This window comes from Brassica rapa, chromosome A06 (genome assembly GCF_000309985.2).
Source record: "Brassica rapa cultivar Chiifu-401-42 chromosome A06, CAAS_Brap_v3.01, whole genome shotgun sequence".
Lineage (NCBI taxonomy): Eukaryota > Viridiplantae > Streptophyta > Magnoliopsida > Brassicales > Brassicaceae > Brassica > Brassica rapa.
This window is the reverse complement of record NC_024800.2, coordinates 18897185-18921682: the sequence shown is the minus strand read 5'-3', so window position 1 is coordinate 18921682 and position 24498 is coordinate 18897185. Positions and strand designations below refer to the sequence as shown.

Genomic DNA, 24498 nt, shown 5'->3' with positions numbered 1-24498 from the left:
TAAACCAGATCCCAAACAAATTCCACAGCTGATACCAGATCCATACCAAAATGAATTTTATATCATATACGAAAATTTTGATTATATTCACATGTATCCGAAAATGCCAGATCTTACATCAATTTTTGAAAAACTAGAAAGCACAAACAGAAGCGGAGAAGAAAAGACTTTCCGTAAACAAGTAATAAGCTCAGCTAACACAGTTAACCGGAATAGATGTGTACGTTGATGGCGATGGTGAAGATAGTGATGAGACCAAAGAAGATGATAGCGTGGACGAGAATAGAAGCGCCGCTCGTCTGCATATTCCCGAATTCGACAACTCGGCCTCCCGCCGGAATCTGGAAAAGAAGCCCCGGTGTTAGCACTACGAATAGGATCACGGCTATCAGAACTGGTCCCCAATCTGCCATGTTCCTCGTTTTTGAGAGAGAGAGAGAGAGAGAAAAAAGTGAAACTCAAACGAAAAAGGAAGAGGGGGAGAGAGAGTGGAGTCGGAGCTGGGGTTGTTTTGTTTTGTTAGACACGAAGCTTCTCGTCTGATGTGAAAGCAAATGGGAGTGGTGAACCAACCAATTTTTGGAACCCACGTGGAAATACATTTTAATATTTGAAGTACGTGGGCTTTTAGCAGATTCATTTTCTTCTACTTTGATTTTTCGGCCCATATATAATGATATTGTTTTATTATTGTGGCCCATATATAACAGGGTAATTTAATATTCTATATGTACAAGTTATCGTTTGTTTGATACATTATTTAAATTGAAGTTAAACATACATTCTACTATCCTAATTAAATTTGTCTGGTTCTAAGTAAAAAAATAAAGGGGAGAATGCGTGGAATATACTCAATTAAGGCCCAAATTAGCTGAATGCATATAATTATGGATAACCTAAAATGGAGTAATTTTTTGACATTGTGCGGACGAAAATACCTTCATGCTTTATCGAAAACAAAAAACTCTAGATTTATCAGCTAAATATTTACATACTAGGTAACAATCTACATACCAACTAACATATCAACTAATAATTTCAGTATCATCTAACAATATATGTATCAAACAAATGTATCGACTAACAAATCATATATTAGTTAATGAAACTATTAACAATTAATTAGTTATCTATCAAATAGCCCCAAATATATTTGTAACATCTAACACTTCATGTATCGATTAAGAATCCATTGAAATCTAAATAATATCAGGTAATTAATAAAATACCTATTAACATATATATTATCTAAAAGTTGATTGTGAGTCAAAATTGGAAACATTGGAATTGAGGTGAGATAATAAAATTAGCATTATGGGTGTCAAAAGAATCAGAATAAAAAAATAAAGATTTGCGTTGAATTAGAAGATGATTTGAAAAATCTATACGAGAGATAAAGAGATTAAACACACATAAAAGAGAAAATGGAGTGAGATAGAGATAAGAGTATTATAGTCATAAAAAATATTAAAAGGAAACAAGGGAAAATTGTTTTTTTTAGATCAAAAAAATGATAATTATGTCCTTTTAGACTAATATCTATTTTGTGCAAGTTTTGTCTATAATACCCTTTAATATTTTTGAAAATAAATTTAATAAATAGTTTTACAAACAAACTTTTTTTGGAAAATGATAACTATTGATAAAATACCTATATGAACTTAGTGGTATTTTTTTTAGTTCTAAAAAAGTTTAAATCATAAATTTCAGATTATGTTCTAAATAAAGTAGAAATGACATTCTACGAAGTAGAAAACGAAATCTACTTTTTTCATTGAATCTACAATGTTTAGAATATGTGATCTACGTAAATAAGAGTATTCTAAAAGTATTTAGAATACACATTTCGCGCTTAACCTACCGATCTAAAATCTTTAGAAATCAAAATCTACACATTAGTATAAATCTAAAACGTGTAGAAACCAACTTCTACAGATTTACTGTAAATCTAAAACATGTAGAAATAAAAATCTACACATTACTATAATTCTAAAAACCTGTAGAAACCGATTTCTACAGATTAGCTGTATTCTACGGATAAGAAATCAGTTCCTAAAATATGGAAACAAAATATTTGGGAATATTCACTTTCATATTTTTTAAAAAATTGATTTTTTTTTAAAACCAAAAAAAAACGAATTCATTATTTATTATATTTAAAAATTACAATTTTAAGGATATTATTACTATTTTAAAAATAATTAACCTAATGGGACATAAAGTATATGAGATTAGTCTAAAGTGACATAGTTATCATTTTTTTGCTCTAAAAAAATAATTTTCCCAAGAAACAAAGGTATATGGCAAATTATATGAGCTTTTGGATGCATTCTTACCAATTTCTCAAAAAAAAAACAATCTTTAAATTCCTGTTGTAGTCCAAAATTTTTATAAGAAATAAAGTGAGAAAAATCCAGTTTTGAACAAAATAAATTAAAAATGAAATCCAGAAAGTATCATCAACTCGTGTGTAATGACACCATTAATAATAATGACGACAACACCCTTTGGAAAATAGGAAACCAATCTATGAGGGAGTCACTCGTCATTAACTGGAGGATATAATAGTAAATTACGAAACATAAGAAATCAATATATTGCCAACAATAAAGAGGAGAGCCTGCCTCAATTTGCAAAAAGGAGGAGATAAACGTTTTACAGAAAATCACAGAATCATTTTCCCGGGAGGAATCTACGACGTTCACAAAACGTTCCGTTCGTCTCTCTCGTCGCCGTTATCCTTTGTCACGAACGATTGAGAAGGAGCATCTACGACGGAACTAATCTCAGCTTCGTCATCGTTATTTTCACGAGTTTGTCCTTTTGTTTTGTATAATCTTTTTCTCGTTTGCTAGATTAGTTACGATTTCACAAGACTTTCCTTCTTCGAAATCTAAATCAAATTCGATTTTTTTACGTAAGCGTTGACGGTATCCTAAACGTTTGATCTCTTCTACATTCTAAAGTAGAAATGGCTAACCAAGGCGGGCCAAGACGGAGCTTATCTATAACGACTTCGTCATTACAGAGGAAGAGATCCATGGATATCAGCGAACGTGGTCTCGACGTTGGTCGGAGATCTCTTTCTATTTCACGTTCGCCTAGGTAACTCTCAATCTTGCATGCATGTATTAGCTTTTTAAATCCTGCTTACGTATGCACAATTTGGGTTCCTTCAAGAACAAGTAAACTAGTTCTACGTTGTTGTTCTCTTTCTTTCCACTGAAGCTATTCGGATATGGACGCAGGGGTTTTACAGGAGGAGAGCGAACTGTTAAACGTTTAAGGCTATCGAAAGCCCTTACTGTACCTGCAACGACGACTGTATATGAAGCTTGTAAAAGGATGGCTTCTCGCAAAGTTGCTGCCTTATTGTTGACCGACTCTAATGAAATGCTTTGTGGGATTCTTACTGACAAGGTATGTCACTAGCATGTTACAAAGGTTGAATCTTTATTTGATCCTATGCATCGTTTTTATGGGGTTTTCTTTCAGGACATAGCTACAAGAGTGATCTCACAGGAAGTTAATGTGGAGGAAACGCCTGTATCCAAGGTTATGACTAGGAACCCTGTGTTCGTTCTTTCGGAAACACTTGCTGTTGAAGCCCTCCAAAAGATGGTCCTAGGTTTGTGTGTTAAGTTAGAGAAACCTGATGTTTTTTTTTTATTCTAATTCTTCTGTATGTTTTAAATCCTACAGGAAAATTCAGACATCTGCCTGTAGTTGAAAATGGGGAAGTTATTGCTTTACTAGATATAGCAAAGTGTCTGTATGATGCGATTGCTCGCATGGAGAGAGCAGCTGAGAAAGGTAAGGCCATTGCTGCTGCCGTTGAAGGTGTTGAGAAAAGTTGGGGAACTAACACTTCAGGTGTGCTAGGAACAAACATTTTCTCTTGTCTTTTTATTTTTATCAGATTTTTGAATGTCCCCCAATATGTTGACTTTTTTCTTTCATGTACATAGTTCCCAACACTTTCATTGAAACGCTACGAGACCGGATGTTTAGACCTTCTTTATCGACGATTATACCAGATGATACAAAGTAGGTAATCTCTTCTTTTTCTTATTAAATCCTAACTACAATCTTGAGTGATGCCTCCCCTTGAAGTTACTAACACTGGTGTTTGTTCAGAGTTTTGAAAGTCTCACCAACCGATACAGTCTTGACTGTAGCAAAGAAGATGGTTGAATTTCAATCAAGCTGCGCAGTCGTGATGATCGAGGACAAGCTTCGAGGGATATTTACGTGAGTTTCTCCTTTCTGAAAGCACTGGAAGTTCTGCGTATGGTTTCATGATCCCTTTCTCACCTCACCTAACTAAACTGCTTGATGCCTAACAATTCTTTTTAATATTGTATTTGTTCGCATTCTTTACTCCAACTAACTTGCTAACTAGATTATGCTGTGATTGAACTTGTTTGTTGTAATTACTCATCACTAACTTCAAAGAGTTATGTTTTTTTCGTTTATCTAGTTCCAAGGATATACTGATGCGAGTTGTCGCTGAAAATCTTCCTCCATCTGAGACTACAGTGGAACAGGTAGGATTAAGATAAAGAGTGATTCAAATATTTAGTTTTTAAGTTTTGGATCAAATTTTCAACCATCTTAGATCATATTTCCAGTTGAGTTTAATCATTTGTTTTTATTCGTGAATGCATAGGTTATGACTCAGAATCCAGAATCTACCACAGTTGATACACCAATCGTTGAAGCTCTGCACATCATGCACGAGGGAAAATTTCTACACCTTCCTGTTACTACTGACAAAGGTAAAACTCTGTTACATTATGGATTTTAAATTTTATGAAAACCAAATTAGCCAAAACGTATGTTGATAACAAAAGGGTTCTGATTGCAGACGGAGATGTAGTTGCAGTTGTTGATGTAATCCATATAACTCACGCTGCTGTCGCCACTGTAAGTTCTCGTATCTTAGATTGTTCTGATTACAACATAACCAGTGTTCTCTTTTTTTCATAATGACGTGTTTTTAATTGTACTTGTTTTTGATGTGATCAGGCTGGTACTACTGCGGGAATAGGTAATGAGGCGACAAACACAATGATGCAAAAGTTTTGGGATTCGGCAATGGCATTGTCTCCTAATGATGAAGACGATGACACGAGAAGGTCAGTACCCTGACTCGCTCAAACCACTAAACTTGCTTCTTTTCAAATTGAGGTTTGGTTTTACTGACTTTGTTGGCTACATGGGAAACATTTGTTTTTCAGTGAGAGCTCCTTGAAAGTTGCTTCTGAGGCTGATACAGGAAAATCTTTACCTTTTGGATATATGTTTTCTTTCAAGATCGAAGACAAGAAGCACAGAATGCACAGATTCATAAGTGGTAAAGCTAAATCATTCTCTTTGTTCATCTAGCAAACAGTGTTAACCTTGTGTGTGTACTCACATCGATTGGTTCTTAAATTACAGACACTCGTAGTTTGACAGAAGTGATAACCGCGATCCTTCAGAGAATAGGGAATGATATTGATCCAGACAACCTACCCCAAATTTTGGTACTTAAATAACATTTTCACAAAAGAATGATGCAATTCTTTTCTCATCACCACTGAAACGTTAGAATGATGGTTATAATCTGCAGTATGAAGATGAAGACCATGATAAAGTGTTGTTGGCTTCAGATAGTGACCTTCAAGCAGCCATAGACCATGCCAAATCAATTGGCTGGAAGGTAAGTATACATAAATGAGATCTTTATGAGATTTTGGCATTCTGAAATGATTGGATTACTATAAACTGCAGAGTCTGAGATTACATTTGGATGGCTCAAGAGAAGGCAAAGGAAGAAGAAGAGCATCAGGATCAGAAGCAACGGAGTATGTAGAGAGAGACGCTTGGGCTGCTGCTTACAGTGGAGTTGCGGCTGGTGCTGCATTGGTAGCTGGTCTTGGTTTTATGGCTTTTCTCAAAAAAATCCGACGCTGACTCCAAAACAAGACAATTATATTCTCTTACATATCGATACAAACAAGAAAGAGTGTCATGCAACAGAAAACAGACAAGAGGTTTTGTCTGAAACATATTATATACTAACGCTAATCTTTAAGATTTTCTGCTTTGTTTCATGAAATCAAAAGAACAAAATACCTAAAACTAATACATCAAGTGAGGAATTCAAGAACAAAGGCTTAGAATCTTGTCTAAACAGGTCACAGTGACCAATGTCAAAAAAAAAAAAAAAACTCAAACAGAACAGGGGCTTTGCCATGTGGAGATATCTGCTATAAGTTGTCGAAATTTGTCGATAAGCTCTTTGACATGAACATTCTTCTCTGCAATCTCCTGCATTCAGGAACGTTCAATACTTAAATCCAGACCAGATGACAAACGTATGAAAGAAGTTAACACATTTTTTTCATGGTTCAAGAAGTCAATGTTACAACACTTATACTGCATAATGTGAATCATAATTTCTTTTATCCAGACAGTTCTAAGCCTTGAGGTATATGCAGTACTGTTCGAGTCTTACCTTCCTGAGACTCAAGGATTGCTCCTCCAACTTTTCGATTTCATCTTCTTCCTCAGGAGTTCCTAAACCATTTTCCGTTTCAGATACTTTTGCCTGTCAAATAGATTATTACATATCAAAATCAAGAATCCTCATAACCTCTGAATTGGAATTAGCTTAACAAGTATAGAACAAAATGTATTCAACGAGCAAGAGATTCGATTCTCTCGCTGGGATCAAGCTAGTAACACCATTATGCTGAGTCATTTACCTTCTGAGAATTGGGAATCGCAGCAATAACAGCACGAAGAGAAGTCACTGAGTTCTTGTAGCGAAGACTAGCTTCATCCAGAGCGCTGTTTCCACTTCCTCCTCCACCTCCACCACCACCAGATTCCGAATGATTCGGTGCTCCGTCAATCCCAGCCGCGTCGGCGGAAACGAGAGCCGATCCGTTGGAGCCAGTCGTGGAACTCGCGGTGGCTGATGTGGACCATAGAGAAGGATTGCAGAGTTCATCATTCATGGCGGAAATGATCTGAAAAGCCGCTTCGATTGTCTCCTCTAAATGCTTCTCCCCTTCCATCGCAAGCTCCTGTGTCGTCATCGCCGCCGTCGTCTACGATTCAACCACAGTGACCGCTCTAGTACGTCGTCGTTTGTCAAATTATAGTTTTTTTGTCTATATAATAAAACTTCGGTTTACTGGTTAAGTTATGGTTTTGAGTTCGGTTTATTTCGGTGGGATTTTGAAAATAATTTGGTCTCTGGTTAGGTTCAGTTTTTAATTTTCAATAAATAGAAATAAAAATAACCGAATCTAACAAAAAAAACGAAAATAATTAAATTCAACCATAAATAAATCGAAATCTAACCAAAATCTAAATATTCGGTTATTTTTAGATAAATTTTTTAAAACAGAAATTAACAAAAACCAAACCGAAATTTTTTGGTGGAGCTGTTCGAACCCAAATAACAGTATTGATAATACTCAACCCGAATAAACCGAAATATCAAAATACGCAGGGAAAATAAAATAAAAAAATCAGAACCCGCAGGGAAAAGATAATAACGACGTCGTTTCCCTACATTATAGTATTAGTATACAAAATAAAAACAATTAAAAAGAAATGAAAATAATCAGCTACATCGCTATCCACCTTATCCACTATATCACGAAAACATTGCAAACGCCTCTTTGATCCAATCACAAAGCGTAGAGATCCAATGGACAACAACAACCAGCAACCACCACCACCACCTACCTCCGTCTACCCTCCCGCCTCCGCCGCAACCGCAATCCCTCCTCCTCCTCCTTCCGGATCTACACCGATAATCCCCGGAGGAGGAGGAGCCTCGTACCACCACCTCCTCCAGCAACAGCTTCAACAGCTTCAAATGTTCTGGAGCTACCAGCGCAAAGAGATCGAACAGGTGAACGATTTCAAGAACCACCAGCTCCCTCTCGCTCGCATCAAGAAGATCATGAAAGCCGACGAGGACGTCCGCATGATCTCCGCCGAAGCGCCGATCCTCTTCGCCAAGGCCTGCGAGCTTTTCATCCTCGAGCTCACCATCAGATCTTGGCTCCACGCCGAGGAGAACAAGCGCCGTACGCTTCAGAAGAACGACATCGCCGCCGCGATTACCAGAACCGATATCTTCGATTTCCTCGTTGACATCGTCCCGAGGGAAGAGATCAAGGAGGAAGAAGAGGCGGCTCTCGGGAGTATGGTGGCCGCTCCGGCCGTGAGCGGCGTTCCTTATTACTACCCGCCTATGGGTCAGCCGGCTGTTCCTGGAGGTATGATGATCGGAAGGCCGGCGATGGATCCTAGTGGTGTTTATGCTCAGCCTCCTTCTCAGGCCTGGCAGAGCGTGTGGCAGAATTCAGCTGCCGGTGATGACGTGTCTTACGGAAGCGGAGGGAGTAGCGGCGGCCATGGGAATCTCGATAACCAAGGGTTAGTAAAGTTCTTTTCTTTCAATCGGAATCTTACAGCAGCAATGTACCTTGTCTTAAAACTAGTAATGAGCTTGCTTTGATTGGTCTAAAATGTTCATCAGATATGCTTACAGTATGTTAAGTTTCTTCCTTGTCTAGATGAATATTTTATTAACCATGTTTTGCAGTTGAGTAGCTTGGAAGAATTTTTCAGATGCTGCCTTGTCTGAAAACCAGAAGCTGAGCTTAATCATCAACCCTGCTTTTATTTTTGCATGTGTCTGATTCTTAATTATGTATGTTTGTGATTTAATGGCTTACTTGTAAGAAGAGAGACAACAACAACAACAAGAACACTCTTTTCATTCTCTTCCCCTGTTAACTTATAAGTTATTGCAGCAAAACTGCAGGCTTGCTTAACTATATAATCTAAATGTGCAGATTCTGATTTATGCTTTTGTTTCTTCTTCCCCTACTCTTGCTTCTTGGTAATAAATAAAACACATTGTTTTTGTTGGTTTCTTACAAGGATGAGAAGTTTTAGAGCTTGTAAATGTATTTTGATCATTAGACTAGGACTATGTATATAGTTAAAGCTTGTATGCACGGTGAATATTGGTGTAGTTTTGGATATCTTGTGCCCAACTTTCTATGTTTTTGAAACTTTTGATAGTGTGACGGATAACCGTATCTAGCTTTTCTTACATAATAACATTATGCGTTAGTCACATTAAAGTTAAAACAAGTAAGCACGAGTATCACCGATCAAACACAGCCACGGGATTCATGAGCTATGGATTGCTATGAAACGTCTCCACGTAAAATTCCTAGTCAGATCCAACCTCCAAAGGGATGAATCTTAAATAACTCTAATTAAACCCTAAATAACTCATAAACCTTAAGAAGATGTTATGAATGGGTCACGTTACGAATGGGTCACTTTATTGCGTTGATAATACAATATGAACTATATAAATTAGTAATCGATAAGTTAATAAATACTATAGATTAATAAATTTTGTTGGTCTTGAATTGTACCGATTCAAAATATGAAACATAATATTATATTTATTTTTCATTATATATAAATTATAAAATGGTTTAAAATTGATCAACAAGTGGAAACAACATTTTCATTGAATATAATTTGACTATTTTATAAATATTTATAATATGTCACTTAGTCTTATAATATTACCACTGCAATGTATATATTCGGCTATTCTGCTACAACCTCAGTGTGTAGACCCGCACTTTTATTATCCAGCTACCATATTTTATGCATCTTCCTTATTAGAGTTAACCAGTGCCTGCAAATACATACGAACGCATGTAATGTCACAATACTATTGATATCCATTTTTTGACGCATACACTATCAATGGGATTATTAGCTATCAATATCTTTCTATGTAACTGTCCAATTATACTATTTTATTCTATTAACTGTTTTTTTTTTCTTTTTGTTTATTTACTTATTTGGATGAATGGCTCAGATTGATTATTTGAATATTGAAATAAATGTTTCAAATGATTAATTTTAAACTCTTATTTAAGCAGTTTTGTTCAATGCTAAAGTATGTGCAAGTACTATTTCCTTTGCATTTCAAAACAAATTATATAATTTTATTAAATATATTTTATATACAATTAATTTAATTTTAGTTATTTCTTAAAATTTATAAAGTAAAACAAAAACAACTTGGATTGGAAATTTTAGTCAGCCTTCTCGTTAATCAGTTGTATATTTTGCACTTGAAAACTTTTTAATAGAAAGTAAACGATCTCTTAAGACATGTAAAATATTTGGATGGGGAAAGAAATAGGGAGACTACCTCATCCGGACAAAAGTAAAAATTATTGATGACGTAGGATAATCCGATGATGTGTTATTGTAAGAGAATAAATTACTAACCTAGATCAGCAGCATTCAATCTGACGTAAAGATCTTGACCACCGACGGCGTATTTCCTGATCTCAACGAGCTCTCCGGTCCAAAACACACAACCCAATCCGCCGTTTCGAACATCCGCAATAGCAAACGACGTACAGTTACAATCGCTAAGACACCTCTCTTCACATTTTTTCACATCAATGGTCCGATCCACCGTGGCAGTCTTAGTATCCGGCAACTTCATGTTATTTAGCCGCAAAAACCCATCTCCACTACCGCTCAGCCGCGTCCTCCTCACACACCCCTGTGATCCGTCTTTCAAGTCCCACTGCTGAGTGTTCTTGGGAACGAACCCTCTAATACAGTTACAGTTAGGTGACGTGGTTAGGTCACAGTAAGAATAAGATCCACAGAGGTAAAGCGAATCGCACACGTCCGTTGGTAAAGCCCAGAACAGGCTCCACCCCTGTGATGGTGGGATCCACGTGAATCGATTGAGTGTATAGTCACTGACTGTCAATCTGGAGTGGATGCTTTGGTTGGTCATATGGAACGAGTAAGCGATCTCTTTATTGTTCTCCGTATAATTGTAAACCATGTAATTTAATCCTTGCACCTCCGGTATGCCACTAAACTCGATTCCATTCCACGGACCGCTCCTTTGTATTTCAACACGTTGATTTATAAGAATAAACTCAGGCAATCCCCTTCGAATGTCGAGTTTGTACGTGGTATTCCCGCTTGACGGATCATCATATGATCTCCATGATGTAAGGAACCTGTTGCGGCCTGTTTTGAGATCGTAACCTAGTTTCATATCCGGAAGTAAAGTGTCTGTCGGAAAATCGAAACTCTGCCACAAGAACCCACTGGAGTTGTTGTTGTTGGAGTATCTCATTACAAAATTACCGTTGGGCAGAAGCTCTGCTATCACTGGAGATCTCATTACATCTAGTAAGATTTGTCGACCAAACAGTGTTATTAGACTGACCTAGCAGGACAAGATTGTTGCCAGAGATTTTGAGGGTCCCACTGCAATTGGGGAGAGGGTTGTCTCTGTTGGCGACCCATGCGTAGGTTCTCCGGGGGACCTTCTTATACCATATTCCGAGATACCAGCGCGAGCGTCCCGAGGGTTTGAAGAAACCGAGCTCGAAGACTCCACCGGGAGATACAAGTGTTCTATTGCTTGAGATTGTGAGAGATTCTGAAGACAGCATAGTGTTGACATAGGTCGAAAGGGCCGGATGAAATATAATCAAGACAAGGAAGACTAGCAAGAACGAGAAGGTGTAAGAATGGTGGTAAATGTTCTTTACCCCTTTCATCTCTCCCCACCACTTCCTTTCTTTCTTTTTTCTTTATTCTTATTAGTTTTTGTCCTAACTTGCATATATATATATCTCTACATCCTAAGTTACTTCGCAAGAAAACTCGAAGTTAAATTATTATGACGAACCTAGCAGGCAAGCAAAATGTTGTGTTCCATAGTCCATGACTTTTTCATCCCATCGATTAATTCACTTCCACAAACTTGTATCATTCGTCAACTACTTTTATACCTACACGTTATTAGTTCTCACGCTGCGAACATTGCATACGGTGTTCTCGAAAAGAAAACACAGCATATGGTATTCCGCAAGTATGGTGTACTCAAAAGCATCATTCTATACATTCAAAGTATACTGAATTTTTTCGTATCATTTTGTCCAACGATTATGGAAGATTAAACGATCACTGGACTAGAGGAAACGAACAACTAGAGTTTACGTTGGTTCTTAACCAAAAGAAAAGAGTAGAATTTGGTCTAACTAAACCAAAACTTTTGTCTTGGTTTACGTCGGGTGATGTCTTGCGATTTTTTTTTTCTTTTGCTAAGTTTGTTCATTATTATTTTTTTTGAAAAATTGTATTTTTGTTTTTAAGAAAAAAGTTGAATGTAGTTCATCGGTCACGAGTGTATATAATTAGGCGCATTTAGTAAGATTTACAATACATTAAGTTTTTTCATTGTTTTGACCATACATTTTGGTTTTCTATTCTACTACATAGGCCTGGGCATTCGGGTCGTCGGGTCGTCGGATCGGATTCGGATTGGGTCCTTTCGGGTCCAGATCTTTCGGATCTAAGAGTTTAAGATTCGATAGGATAATTTCAAATTTTCGGTTCCGGGTCGTTTCGGATCCGAGTCGGGTCGAGTCTTAGATAGTTAGACCCATTCGGGTAACTAGAATTTATCGGTTCGGATTCAGTTCGGTTTTGAGTCGGGTTCGGTTCGGGTTCGATTTAAAAAGACCCAAAAATACAAAAAAAAATATCTGAAAATATCTATATATCCAAAAATATTCAAAATTTTTGTTTTTATTATATTAGAATGTGTATATATATTAAACTATGCGAGATACAACAACAATTCGTTGTCTCCTAGTGGTTGACCCTTATGTTGTCTTGATGAATAACCCGTCTTCGATTTCTCCTTGATGCATTTTATTTAATTTACATTATTAATTCAGATACACATCAAGTTTCAGATTTGGGTCGAGTCAGGTCCAAGACCCGATAGGGTAATTTGATCAGGTCGGTTCCTACCCGAACCGGGTTCTTTCGGGTCGATTTCGGATCGGATCTTCGAATCAGGTTAAAATGCCCAGGCCTACTACTACTACTACAGCCTTTGTTTATCGAACCTCACCCACCACTTCTTCAAAAAACTCAAGGAATTCTTCAAAAAACTTACAATACGTGTCGATTCAAATATCTATATATATATAAAATTGTTTGCCTCACTCCTAGGCTATCCAGCTGGAAACTCACTTTCTGAGGGACTGACATGTGTCCCGCTGTGTTAAATGCTGCGATTCATTTAATTGGAAATCATATTGGACTTTGGTTTGTTGTGTATTTGTCTAATAATTATGGGCTTAATGTTTTTTTTTGTTACAGCCATGAGTAAACATCATGAATACGGCACTCACTCTCAATCTTTAATTAGATTTCATATTAGCAGAATAAAATATTTTTTAAAAATGGTAAAATGCATAAAATTTATATAGTTATAACATACAAAGTAATAGGCTAGATTCTAAATTTGATTTGTTGTCTATCCAATTATTTCTTTTAAATATTAGTTATAAGTAAATTATGCTAATAAATGTGAAAATACTGAACCAATTAATAAAAAATTAACTATTTATATATTATTAAAATATACAAATATTTTAATAATAATAAAAAAAATACAAAACTCACGTACAATGTTGAAAAACTATATAAAATAATCAATATTTTGAGTATTAAACGTAACCACAACAACAAAAACTGAAATCTACTTACTATATATAAGAAAAGTTAAGCAAACATTTAAGAAAACGTATAATACCATTTCAATCATGAACATCATGTCATGCTAATACAAACTTATAATCTCTAATAACACTAATAAAAAAATAAAATATAAAAGAATTTAGTTAAACATATGTGAAGATGATATAAAAATGTGTATTCATTATAAAAAAACATAACAAAAAAGAAAGATAATAATAAAGTAGTACAATGTCAGAAAATGTATTTGAAAAAAAAAAAAAAAAACATAAACAAGTTAGCAAAATAAACAACATCCAACGTTAACTAAAATGAATGTAATATCCCTCATCACTTAAAATTTTCTAATAGAGAAATATCATTAGTATACACATCACTTACAAATGCAAATGCAAATCTAAAACACAGACCACAAAATCATACAAAAGAATAAAAACCGAAATCACAAATAAAGTATATCCCGCCCGTAGGGCGGGCCGAACCTAGTTTTCTAAAAAAAAAATTCAAATTCTAAGTCCACCTCGTCCATTCCACACTTTCACGATCAACATTCACACATAAATCTCGGAATAACTACCTATAGTTTCTTTCTTTTTAGAACAATATCTACCTATATTCTAATTCTTCCCTTTAAAAAAGATGTAGATTCTAGAATTGTTTTTTTTTCAGAAAGATATTTTTTTTTATTTTCTCAATGCACTTTTTCTCAACTAATAATGAAAATTATGAATTTCAAAAACATTAATTGCATTTCTTAGAATTTTATATTAGTTTAGAAATATAGAAAAATAAAATTACAAAAAAATCTATACTAATAAAAGTGACCTTTTGAGGCTCCATAGAACGTTCACATCAGAAAAAAAACTTTTCCCGAAAGATGACACGTGACATTAAATATAGTTTTACATTTTAATATTATTAATTTTCGAAAAAGTGACCTTTTGAGGCTCCATAGATCGTTTACATCAGCAAAAAAAAAACTTCTCCCGAAAGATGACACGTGGCATTAAATATAGTTTTACATTTTAATATTACTAATTTTCGAAAATTATAAATAATATGTAAACATACAACATAAAAAATAGAAAAACTACATTAAACATATGTAAGATTACCATTTTTCACTTAAAAAAAAGACGGATTATCTCCATAATGTAACATTACCGTTTTATAAAAAAAACCAAAAACATTATATATAATTTCAAAAATAATAAATATATGTAAATATACAACATAAAAAATGAAAATACTACATTAAACAAATGTAAGATTACCATTTTACATTTTTGTTTTTAAAAAATAATATGTAAACATACAACATAAAAAATTGAAAAACTACATTAAACATATGTAAGATTATCATTTTTTACTAAAAAAAAGATGGCTTATCTCCATAATGTAACATTACTATTTTGTAAAAAAACATTATATATAATTTCGAAAATAATAAATAATATGTAAACATACAACATAAAAAATGGAAATACTACATTAAACATATGTAAGATTAACATTTTACATTTAAAAATAACAATAATATGTAAACATACAATATAAGAAAATGAAAATCTAAATTAAACATATTTAAGATTACCATTTTTCACTAAAAAAATAGCTTATCTCCATAATGTAACATTACCATTTTATAAAAGAAGAAAAAAATCATAAATATAACTATTTGACTATTTGTCCAAGTTCTTCTATTAAACATTGCCGTTTTACATTAAATATGTAAAAATACATTAAGATTTAAACATCTATCTTAAAATATAAAATATAGATATTAACTAAATATAAAGTATAAGAAATAGAAACACTCAATATATAGAAAAATAAATAATAAGTAAATATTATAAATATATAAATATACAAATTATATACACAATAATAAGTAAATGCACAATTTTAAAAAAATGGAAAGAGTACATTAAATATTAAACATCAATCTTAAAATTTAAAATATAGATATTAAGTAAATATAAAGTATAAGAAAAAGAAATACCCAACTTAAAACAATGGAAAAAGTATATTAAGATTTAAACATTTATCTTAAAATGTAAAATATAGATATTATTCAAATAGAAAGTATAAGAAAAGGAAATACACAATTTAAAAAAATGGAAAAAGTACATTAATATTTAAACATCTATCTTAAAATGTAAATCTATCTTAAAAAAAAAATTATTAGTAAATAGAAAGTATAAGAAATAGAAATACACAATATAAATAAAAATAAATAATAAGTAAATTATAAAATTACATTAAGATTTAAAAATATATCTTAAAATTTAAAATATAGATATTACGTAAATAGAAAGTATAACAAATGGAAATATACAATTTAAAATAAATGGAAAACGTACATTAACATTTAAACATCTATCTTAAAATGTAAAATAGATATATTAAGTAAATAAAAAGTACAAGAAATGGAAATACATATACAGAAAAATAAAAAATAAGTAAATAATGTAAATATATAATATATGAATTATATATATATAATAATAAGTAAATACACAATTTTTTTTTAAAATGGAAAAAGTTCATTAAGCATTAAATTTTTTTTTTGACAGCCATTAAGCATTAAATATCTATCTTAAAATGTAAAATATATAATATAAGTAAATACACAATTTAAAAAAATGGAAAAAGTACATTAAGATTTAAATATCTATTTTAAAATATAAAATAGAGATATTACGTAAATAAAAAATATAAGAAATGTTAATAAACATTTTAAAAAATAGAAAAAGTACATTAAGATTTAAACATCTATCTTAAAATGTACATCTATCTTAAAATGGTAGTAAATTATATAAAAATGAAAATACCACATTAAACAAAAAAAAATGTATGGTTTTACATCAAAAAAGTCCCTATAAAACGCATTATTCCATCAACATCAACCTCACAGTATCAAGGAAAATTTCAAAGCACTCGAGCAAAAAAATGATTCCACCATCAACTCTTGCCGTCCCAAAAACCATTAATGACCTTGAAGGAGATTTTTTACAATAACGAAATTTTTGTTAGGTAGATTCATTGTTGGGAAACCCGCAACTTCCAAAAGCCAAACTTATTCATGGGAATTGAATTGCTTTACAAAGATTCAAAAGTATTCTTACAAATTTAAATTCATCTAATCCATAATTTTATTGTTAATATTCATACTAACTCTTTCATGATCAAACCATTACAGTTAATATCCATTCAAGCGTTTATCCTGAAACACTTCATTCCTTGCCGAATCAGATATTGGTTCATGTTGGTTTATTATTGTTTTTGGTTTATTAACCGGTTTAGAATGGTCTTATTGTAAATATAATCTAAGTTGGTTTAGCATATATTATGCTTAAAATAATTTAAATTAAATAATAGTAATATAATGCTTATAATATAATTTTAGAGAGTTTTCAAATATAGTTTACTGAACATTATAGGTGATGAATTTAATTTATTAAATTCGTTTATTACTTAAAACAAAGTTTTTTTTAAAAATATACTGAGTTATGAATATCAATGATGGATTGGTGAGTATAACATGAAGACAAAAATATAAATATTTGATTTTCAAGATAAAAAATTGAGCTTTTATTCAGTTACTCAATATATAATAGAGAAAAAGACTAGGATAGCACCAAACCAAGTTTTTGTTCCCAAAGTAGCACTTAAGGCTCAAAGTCACAAAAATATGTTTCATTAAAGAGGTAAATATACACTTATACCCCTTGGATTAATTAATCCAAACCTTAGGGTTTAGAGTTAAGGGGTAGGGTTTTGGAATTAGGGTTTAAATTTTATAAAAAATAAATACAAAAATAAAAAATAAAAATTTTAAAAACAGTTTCAAAAAGTATTTTTAAATTATTAAAAAAAAATTTGAAAAAAAAATAAAAAAAATTCAAAAAAAATTAAAAAAATTTCGAATCTGAAAACATATAATTTGAAACTATAAAAAAAATTTCTTTTTTTCATTTTTTTATTTTTATTTTATTTATTTTTACTTTTTTTGTTTGTTTATTTAATTTTAAACCAAGGGTATTAGGGATATTTTACCCTTTAATGAACGTCATTTTTGTGACTTTCCCCTTATAGTGCCATTTTTGAAACATAAACTTTAAAAGGTGCTATTATTGACAATTGCCCTATATAATATCTTAAATTATTTTTAAAAAAATATACATAATTTATATATATAGATTAATCTTCCAAAATTAAACTATTATATTATATATGAATAATGTTTTTAAATAAAAATAATTTCTGATTTAAAAAAAAAATAAAAACAACAAATGGTTATTTTCAAATAATTCATGTAATTTACATTATACTATCATTTAACAAGTATTAAATACGTTTTGATATATCATTATTTTCTATTTCCAGAAAACAATAATTGTTAAACATCAATATCATCTAGGTTAAGTATACGAACATCACAAATTCAAACATCACAAAAAATATTTACATAAAACATTATAATACAATAATTTTATCAAAAAATACAATTAAAAAAAACAATATTCAAAAGAATAGTTATATACTTAATATTTGAAAATCAAAGATATTTTTGCTAAAATTGTACTTATCTGACCAAGGAGATCGACCATCTTTTTACGGATCGATCGATTGTTGAGCATGTGGTCAATCCGAAAATACTCTGCAGTTTAATTAAATATCTAAAACATTTATTCCAACACTCAACAGATAATTTTGCTAAATATGATAACTAGATAGTCAACAAAATTACAAAAAAAAAAATTAAATTGTAAAAAATATGTTAATTTAACGTGTTAAAATTTATAATTAAATTTTAATTATAGCATGCATCTTAACATTTATATAAATATATATCATAACCTAAATATAAATAATTTAACAACTTAAATTAGAAAAAATAAAAATCCCGGGCTAGCCCGGATTAATCCCTAGTATGCATTAATAACTAAGTTTTAAGATATTTTATTAATAAGTGTGAAAATCTTAAAAAATGAATTAATCCTTTTGAAACGAAGAGAGTATTATTTATACTAGGGTTTGTGACCCGCGCACATGGTTTTTGCCATTGTATTCCCCATTTTGTTAATGGTTAATATTTCTAGGTGTGCCTTGTATCATGTACTTGAATCATGGCAAATTGCATGCAGAAGTTTGTTAATATTAGCCAGCTTCCTCTTTTGTTTCTATTCTCTCACCTTTTCTCAAGATTGGTCATAGTTATATTAAGCTTTTGTCAAGTAATGAGCGACTCATAAAGCTGACCTATCGTTTTTTGTTTCTTAACAACATGTAGCTTTGTTTCCAAACTGTTCTCATGTCTTCATCGTGACAAGGGCTCACAATGTTTTCTAGCTCATCTTTTTTCACGGTGATCCTCGAAGAACACATTGTTTGGGCCTTCTATTTAATCCCAGTTGGAACACTGCTGCTGATATGTCTTTGCCAATGGATTCTTTTTCGGAAAAGTTGTTTAACAGAGAAAGAGAGAGGACATTATATTAAATTCTGGGAAGGTGGCATTGTTAAATGAATCCATCCCGTACAAAATCTAAGCGACCTCACTCTCTCTCACCTCTTTAACCTTTTCTCTTCTTACGATAATTGTGTGATGGATGGTGTTTGAGAGTTCAGGTCACCATCTTCATTCTTCTTTCAAGTGTTTTCTCTCAGTTCTCTTCCTCTGCATGACTGCATTCATTCGCAAAATACTAAAACGATAAAGGTTTCAAATATTTCTTTATACGTAAACAAATAAATACTTTATCTTCTCATTTTAAAACTTTGCTACTGTTAAAAAAAACTTTGCTACTGTTCTTTTGAATTTGTACAAAATTGCTAGGATATTAAAGCAAGGCTATGAGAAGATCATAGGGAAAACCAAATACTGAATCTTTTGCCAGCTTAGGAAATTTTGGAAAACTTGTTACCTATCATAATGTATTGAGATCAATCCTAATGCAATATTCAAGAACTAAACCACATGAAGCAGAGCTTCGTACCTGAGACCATAAGAGGACGAAAATCATAAACAAATAGATATTGAGAGCTATTTAACTTTTAGATAATATCAAGTCTTTACCGCACATAAAACTTGAGTACTTTTGGATGATTTATGAGGAATGATCCTGACCTGAAAAAAAAAAGGTGAATAATTACCAAAAAAACCAAAGCCACTTCAAGAAAAAAAAACAGAAACCGAGAAAGATTAATTCGGCTTTGTTGAGATAACTCATGGGCATAGGGATTAGACATTGGGTGATCAAATATCGAACTAAAGATGGCAAATGGTCAATCAAACTATCAACCTTAAGCCTAGACACAATTCTAAGCAAGCTCTATGTCTAGATGAATGCTCATTTGCTAACATATCTCAAACATCAAATGTCTTTGGTTGAATAATATGAAAGCAATCATTACTAACAAGTCTATTAGCTATCTTAGCACCTTTAACAACAAATGTCTTTGGCAAAGTATACTAAAAGCCTAGGAGAGTTGTCTCGGGCATTTCATCGAACACCTTTCGGGTGAGAAATGCCTAAGGATCAACAACTGAGTGGCCAACTCAGAAGATGCATTATGATTACTCTACTAGCAAGGAAATATGAATGATCTACACTAAAACATCCTAGCTCTAACCTAATCACCCTTAATCTTCCTAACCCATGAATTCAAAAGGTGATTACTCACTAATCTCCATGATTCCTCTTAAACCCATATTGATTTCAGATTAATCATGTAGAGAAATAGATAAGAAATCAACAATAACACAAGAACATAACAATCAAAATCCAAGAGATGAACTTTTCAAGAGAGTTTTTGTGTATTTCTCAATAGATCAAAAGATAATCTGCCTGGTGGCCACAAAAGATGTTTAAAACATTGGTTTTTCCAAGTGCAAAACGTCCAAAATAAATTGCAAAAAGGTCATTGAGAAATCATGATTTTCGGCAGCAAAATAACACGGAGCGACTTGCAGGTGTCGCTCCGGGAAGTCGCTCCGGGGCCAATTTTTGGTGTCTCCGGGCGAGAGGTCGCGAGCGACTTTGGTGTGTCACTCCAACGGGTCGCTCTGGATCGGGAGCGACCTTGGTAGGTCGCTCTGAGAGATCGCTCCAGGGTCATCTAAGACTGTTCGGAGTAATGAGAACGCGAGCGACTTCATGGCGTCGCTTAGGAAGGTCGCTCTGAGAAGTGGGACACAGCGACTTCGTGATGTCGCTCTGGGAGGTCGCTCCCATGCTCGGTTCGTCCAATGGTCACCTTTGCACCTCTTTTGAGCTTCAAATAACCTCATGTGGTACTCCAATACCTAATAGAGACTCATGTATGCAAAATGCAACCTAAACATGTCTAAATCCTAATCTATATGATGAAAATGTTTATGAATGAATGGATAAAACAATGCAAATATGCAAGATATCAACTCCCCCAAACTTGTTCTTTTACTTGTCCACAAGTGAACTTTCTAGAATTCATAGGGAGAGAGGTTTGAAGGTGGGAGCACATAGCCAAAAGAAACACAACTAGCACACTCTCTTATTACACTCTAGCTTCTCTAGGCCCATCTCAACTCTTTTTGTTCTTACACTCATCATCAAGCATCCACACATTCAAATCAACCAACTCTCACATTCATTAAGCACAAAACATCAGGTGAATTCTTGCAAATGGTCAGTTGGTCCAAGTCATTTGGTTGGGTAAGGGAAGGCTTTTATTCAAGTGATTCAAGAGGTTCAAAACATATGATCTTTAAGGTGGTTTACTCTCGAAACAAGTAGACTTGACATTGCACATAATATATCTAAGAAAGGGATAAACTCATGCATACAATGCTCAATCTCCATTGTTCTACCCTTTGCCCAAACATACAACTACACAATCATTTCTCAATATCAAACCCAACTCACATCTCTCACCAAAAGATTCTAAAAACATCAGCTCTTTCTCTTTGAAATCTACAAGGGATTTTTTTTTTCAGAACCTCAAAATATTTCTTAGCTCCTAACAACTTTGCTAGTCCCCTTTTCTTTGTTTCTTTTTTCGTTTTTTCTTTTTCCTTTTTTTTTTTAGGTTGGGGGCCAAGACTTTTCAAAACTTGAGCTAGAGGCTTCTCTACTTATCCCAATAAAACAATTCACTTAAGCACAAAGAGTCTATTCTTTTCCTTTTCATTCCTCCCAAATCATAATCACAACACTCACCCCCCACCTATAGCTAGACAATAGAGTGCCCAATCTAGCAAGAATGAAGATCAAGCATTGTCGTTCCCGATACTCTCAACATTATGCACATGTAAGACTTTCCGAAGAAGGCCTCACTCATCAAACAATGAAAGCTTAAAAGGAGGGAAAGGTTTTGGGAGTGGTCTACCACTAGAGTTTGTCAAAATAAGATTGGCATAAAGGATGTGACAACTCAAGTGTGTATAGCCATGACTCAGTACACAAGGGACCATGAGCAAGAAGCATTAAGTTCGTTCAGTTCAAATAAGGTTGTAGTTGGCTTCAAAGACTGAGTTTCAGCAATCAACAAGTTTCAGGAAGAGTTTTCAAGGCTCGAAACATACAAGTCTTTTTGAGAGGTGCAAAAGCTACTCAGGTGCAACGTAGCGTTCTTTACAAGGCATTTAAAATCATTGCTCCCAATGCAAGTGAATGCAACCTATATGCTCTAGACTCTCCTAGAAATGCAAATGATGCAGACTAAATGATTGATTTTTTTTTTATATATGCAAATAGGTATGAAATGCATGACTCAACGAAACAACATCAAAGCAAACATGATCAAATACTTGGTACCTCCCCCAAACTTGAGTTACACAGTCTTTGTGTTGTCAAGTAGAGAAAGAGATACCGAAAAGAAGACTAATATGCAAAAGTGAAATGGTATATACAAGGGAGTGTGGTGGGTTACCTTCTATGGGGAATGAGTTGAGGGAGATGCTCCCTCCTCGTCGTCCTCAGGTGGTAACTCTTCAAGGTGCTCATCAGCAGGAGTGCCCATCTTTTCAATGTGGAAGGCTTGCCCGAATACAGTTGGTTTCCTCATTTTCTCCTTGATGTCAAAGTGGAGGATGTTCTCTTTACCCAAATGGAGATCAATCGTGCCCTCTTTCACATTAACAATAGCTCCTGCTGTAGCTAGGAATGGCCTTCCTAGAATCAATGGGTCTTGAGCCTCCTCACCCATCTCAAGCACCACAAAATCTGTAGGTATCTCATACCTTCCAATCTTCACAGGAAGGTCCTCTAAGATGCCCACAGGGTACTTCACTGAACGATCAGCTAACACTAGAGAGAGTCTACACTTCTTGTACTGAGTGAATCCAAGCTTCTTTGCAACAGACAAAGGCATCAAGCTGACACTAGCTCCCAAATCGCAGAGACATTTCTCAAATACCATAGGTCCAAGAGCACAAGGTAGTGTGAAGCTTCCTGGATCCTCTAACTTCTCTGGAACATCAAGCCTCTGGATGATGGCACTGCACTCATGGGTAAGAATCATCATGCCTTCCATCTCCTTCTTCTTTGCAGCTACAACATCTTTCAGGAACTTGTTGTATTGAGGAATCAACATGAAAGCATCGATGATGGGCATTGCAACCTGAGCTTCACTCATTTGCTTCTCAAACAGAGCTTTGTACTTCTCTAGCAGCTGCTTCTTGAATCTACCAGGGAATGGAAGTTTGGGTTCATAGGGAGGAGGAACAAAAGAACTTTCACTTGCTGGAGTAACAACTTCGCCATCCTTTACTGTCTTCTTCTCTTCTCCAACCTTTCCTTTACCTTTGGCTTCCACTATCTTCTCCAAGATCTCGTCATTGATCTTCTCATCAACAATCACCACTTCATCATCTATGTTGATGGCCACCTCCTCACCTAGTTTCTCAGCATCCTTGGTGAGGGTTCTAGGAGGTAACTGCTTACCACTCCTAAGGGTGATAGCTTTGGCCTCTTTGGGATTTTGGTCAGATTTTCCAGGTAGAGATCCTTGCTGGCGATTATGGTGAGTGTTCATGGAAGCAAACTGATTCTCTAAATTCTTGACTGTAGAAGCAAGGTGTGAGAATTTGTTGTTGAGCTCATTGTAGCTCCCATCAATCTTGGAATGAAGGTTCTTCAACTCATAACCAACATGTTTCTCACTTCTAGTCTGAGACTCCAAGATTTGCTTCAGTAAGGTATCTGTGCTGCTCTCTTGAGGAGCAGAGGAACAAGACGAGAGGTTTTGCTGAGGCTGATAGCTGCCTTGCTGGTTATTTCTAGGCGGATAACCACTCTGTTGGTTGTTGGGATAGGATTTCTGTTGGTAGTTGTTGTACTGAAAGTTGGGCTCCTTTTTGTACCAGCTACCATTGTTATTAATGAAACACAACTCCTCTTGACCTTCCAAACCCTCAACCTCATTGACAGCAAGTGGATCTTCCTGCTTGGAGTTACCAACAAACTTCAGCTGCTCTTGGGTGGCTTTTTCAGCAATGAGTAAATCGATCTTGTCTTCCAAAGCTTTGATCTCTTTCCTCGTCTGCTTATCATCTGTTCTACTGCCTCTGTCGTGGTCTCCACTGTAGACTGCATCACTCTTTACCATGTTGTCAACCAGCTCTTCTGCATCCTCCTCAGTTCTCCCCAAGAAGAACCCATTGCTAGCTGTATCCAGTCTGGCTCTGTATTTAGGAAGAGCACCACGGTAGAATGTGCTCAGCAAGCTCTCCTTAGAGAAACCATGGTGTGGGCATTGAGCTTGGTAGCCCTTGAATCTCTCCCAGGCTTCACTGAAGCCTTCCAAGTTCTTCTGTTGAAAGCTGGAGATCTCATTTCTCAGCTTAGCAGTTCTTGAAGTAGAGAAGAACTT

At 34.1% G+C, this 24498-nt stretch overlaps 5 protein-coding genes and 1 non-coding gene across 9 annotated transcripts in view; 3 read left to right on the top strand and 3 right to left on the bottom strand.

Annotated features, from left to right (window-relative positions):
- Positions 1–43: 43 nt before the first annotated feature.
- LOC103873757 overlaps positions 44–24498 on the bottom strand; it is a 31482-nt gene continuing 7027 nt past the window's right edge. The window contains exons 2-5 of one of the 2 annotated variants that reach the window (XM_033292982.1): positions 19724–19774; positions 19572–19643; positions 19120–19332; positions 44–500 (exon numbers count right to left, since the gene is read on the bottom strand). In XM_033292982.1, coding sequence (XP_033148873.1) covers positions 204–413 — 210 coding nt within the window. In that variant the 5' untranslated portion in view covers positions 414–500; positions 19120–19332; positions 19572–19643; positions 19724–19774 and the 3' untranslated portion in view covers positions 44–203. The remainder of the gene's footprint in view (positions 501–19119; positions 19333–19571; positions 19644–19723; positions 19775–24498) is intronic. The other variant, XM_033292983.1, reaches the window with a different exon arrangement.
- Positions 2143–6126, top strand: LOC103873760 (CBS domain-containing protein CBSCBSPB1). Of its 3 annotated transcripts, none has more exons than XM_009152153.3 (15): positions 2147–2813; positions 2970–3105; positions 3249–3420; positions 3496–3628; positions 3703–3873; positions 3969–4047; positions 4138–4251; positions 4481–4547; positions 4670–4778; positions 4868–4926; positions 5029–5138; positions 5241–5356; positions 5443–5528; positions 5615–5704; positions 5776–6126. In XM_009152153.3, exons 2-15 carry the CDS (start codon positions 2972–2974, stop codon positions 5956–5958), a joined length of 1623 nt encoding a protein of 540 aa, XP_009150401.1. In that variant the 5' UTR covers positions 2147–2813; positions 2970–2971; the 3' UTR covers positions 5959–6126. The 3 variants fall into 3 exon arrangements, with proteins under 3 accessions (XP_033148871.1, XP_009150401.1, XP_018508107.1); XM_018652591.2 differs by having other exon boundaries at positions 2148–2813; positions 2967–3105; XM_033292980.1 differs by having other exon boundaries at positions 2143–3105; positions 4868–4893.
- On the bottom strand, positions 6017–7363 carry LOC103873761 (mediator of RNA polymerase II transcription subunit 30). Its single transcript, XM_009152154.3, has 3 exons — positions 6753–7363; positions 6503–6595; positions 6017–6315 (listed from the first exon to the last, which is right to left on the bottom strand). Exons 1-3 carry the CDS (start codon positions 7086–7088, stop codon positions 6217–6219), a joined length of 528 nt encoding a protein of 175 aa, XP_009150402.1. The 5' UTR covers positions 7089–7363; the 3' UTR covers positions 6017–6216.
- Positions 7611–8939, top strand: LOC103873759 (nuclear transcription factor Y subunit C-4). Its single transcript, XM_009152152.3, has 2 exons — positions 7611–8445; positions 8615–8939. The coding sequence occupies exons 1-2, from the start codon at positions 7709–7711 to the stop codon at positions 8616–8618; spliced, it is 741 nt and encodes a 246-aa protein (XP_009150400.1). The 5' UTR covers positions 7611–7708; the 3' UTR covers positions 8619–8939.
- On the bottom strand, positions 9477–12347 carry LOC103873758 (S-locus-specific glycoprotein S13-like). The gene is given in 3 exon segments (XM_009152151.3): positions 9477–9736; positions 10342–11273; positions 11275–12347. Coding segments are annotated over 3 exon segments (1317 nt in total). The 5' UTR covers positions 11649–12347; the 3' UTR covers positions 9477–9725.
- Positions 24365–24471, top strand: LOC117126380. Its single transcript, XR_004448948.1, has one exon. It is a non-coding gene; the product is annotated as a small nucleolar RNA R71 (small nucleolar RNA).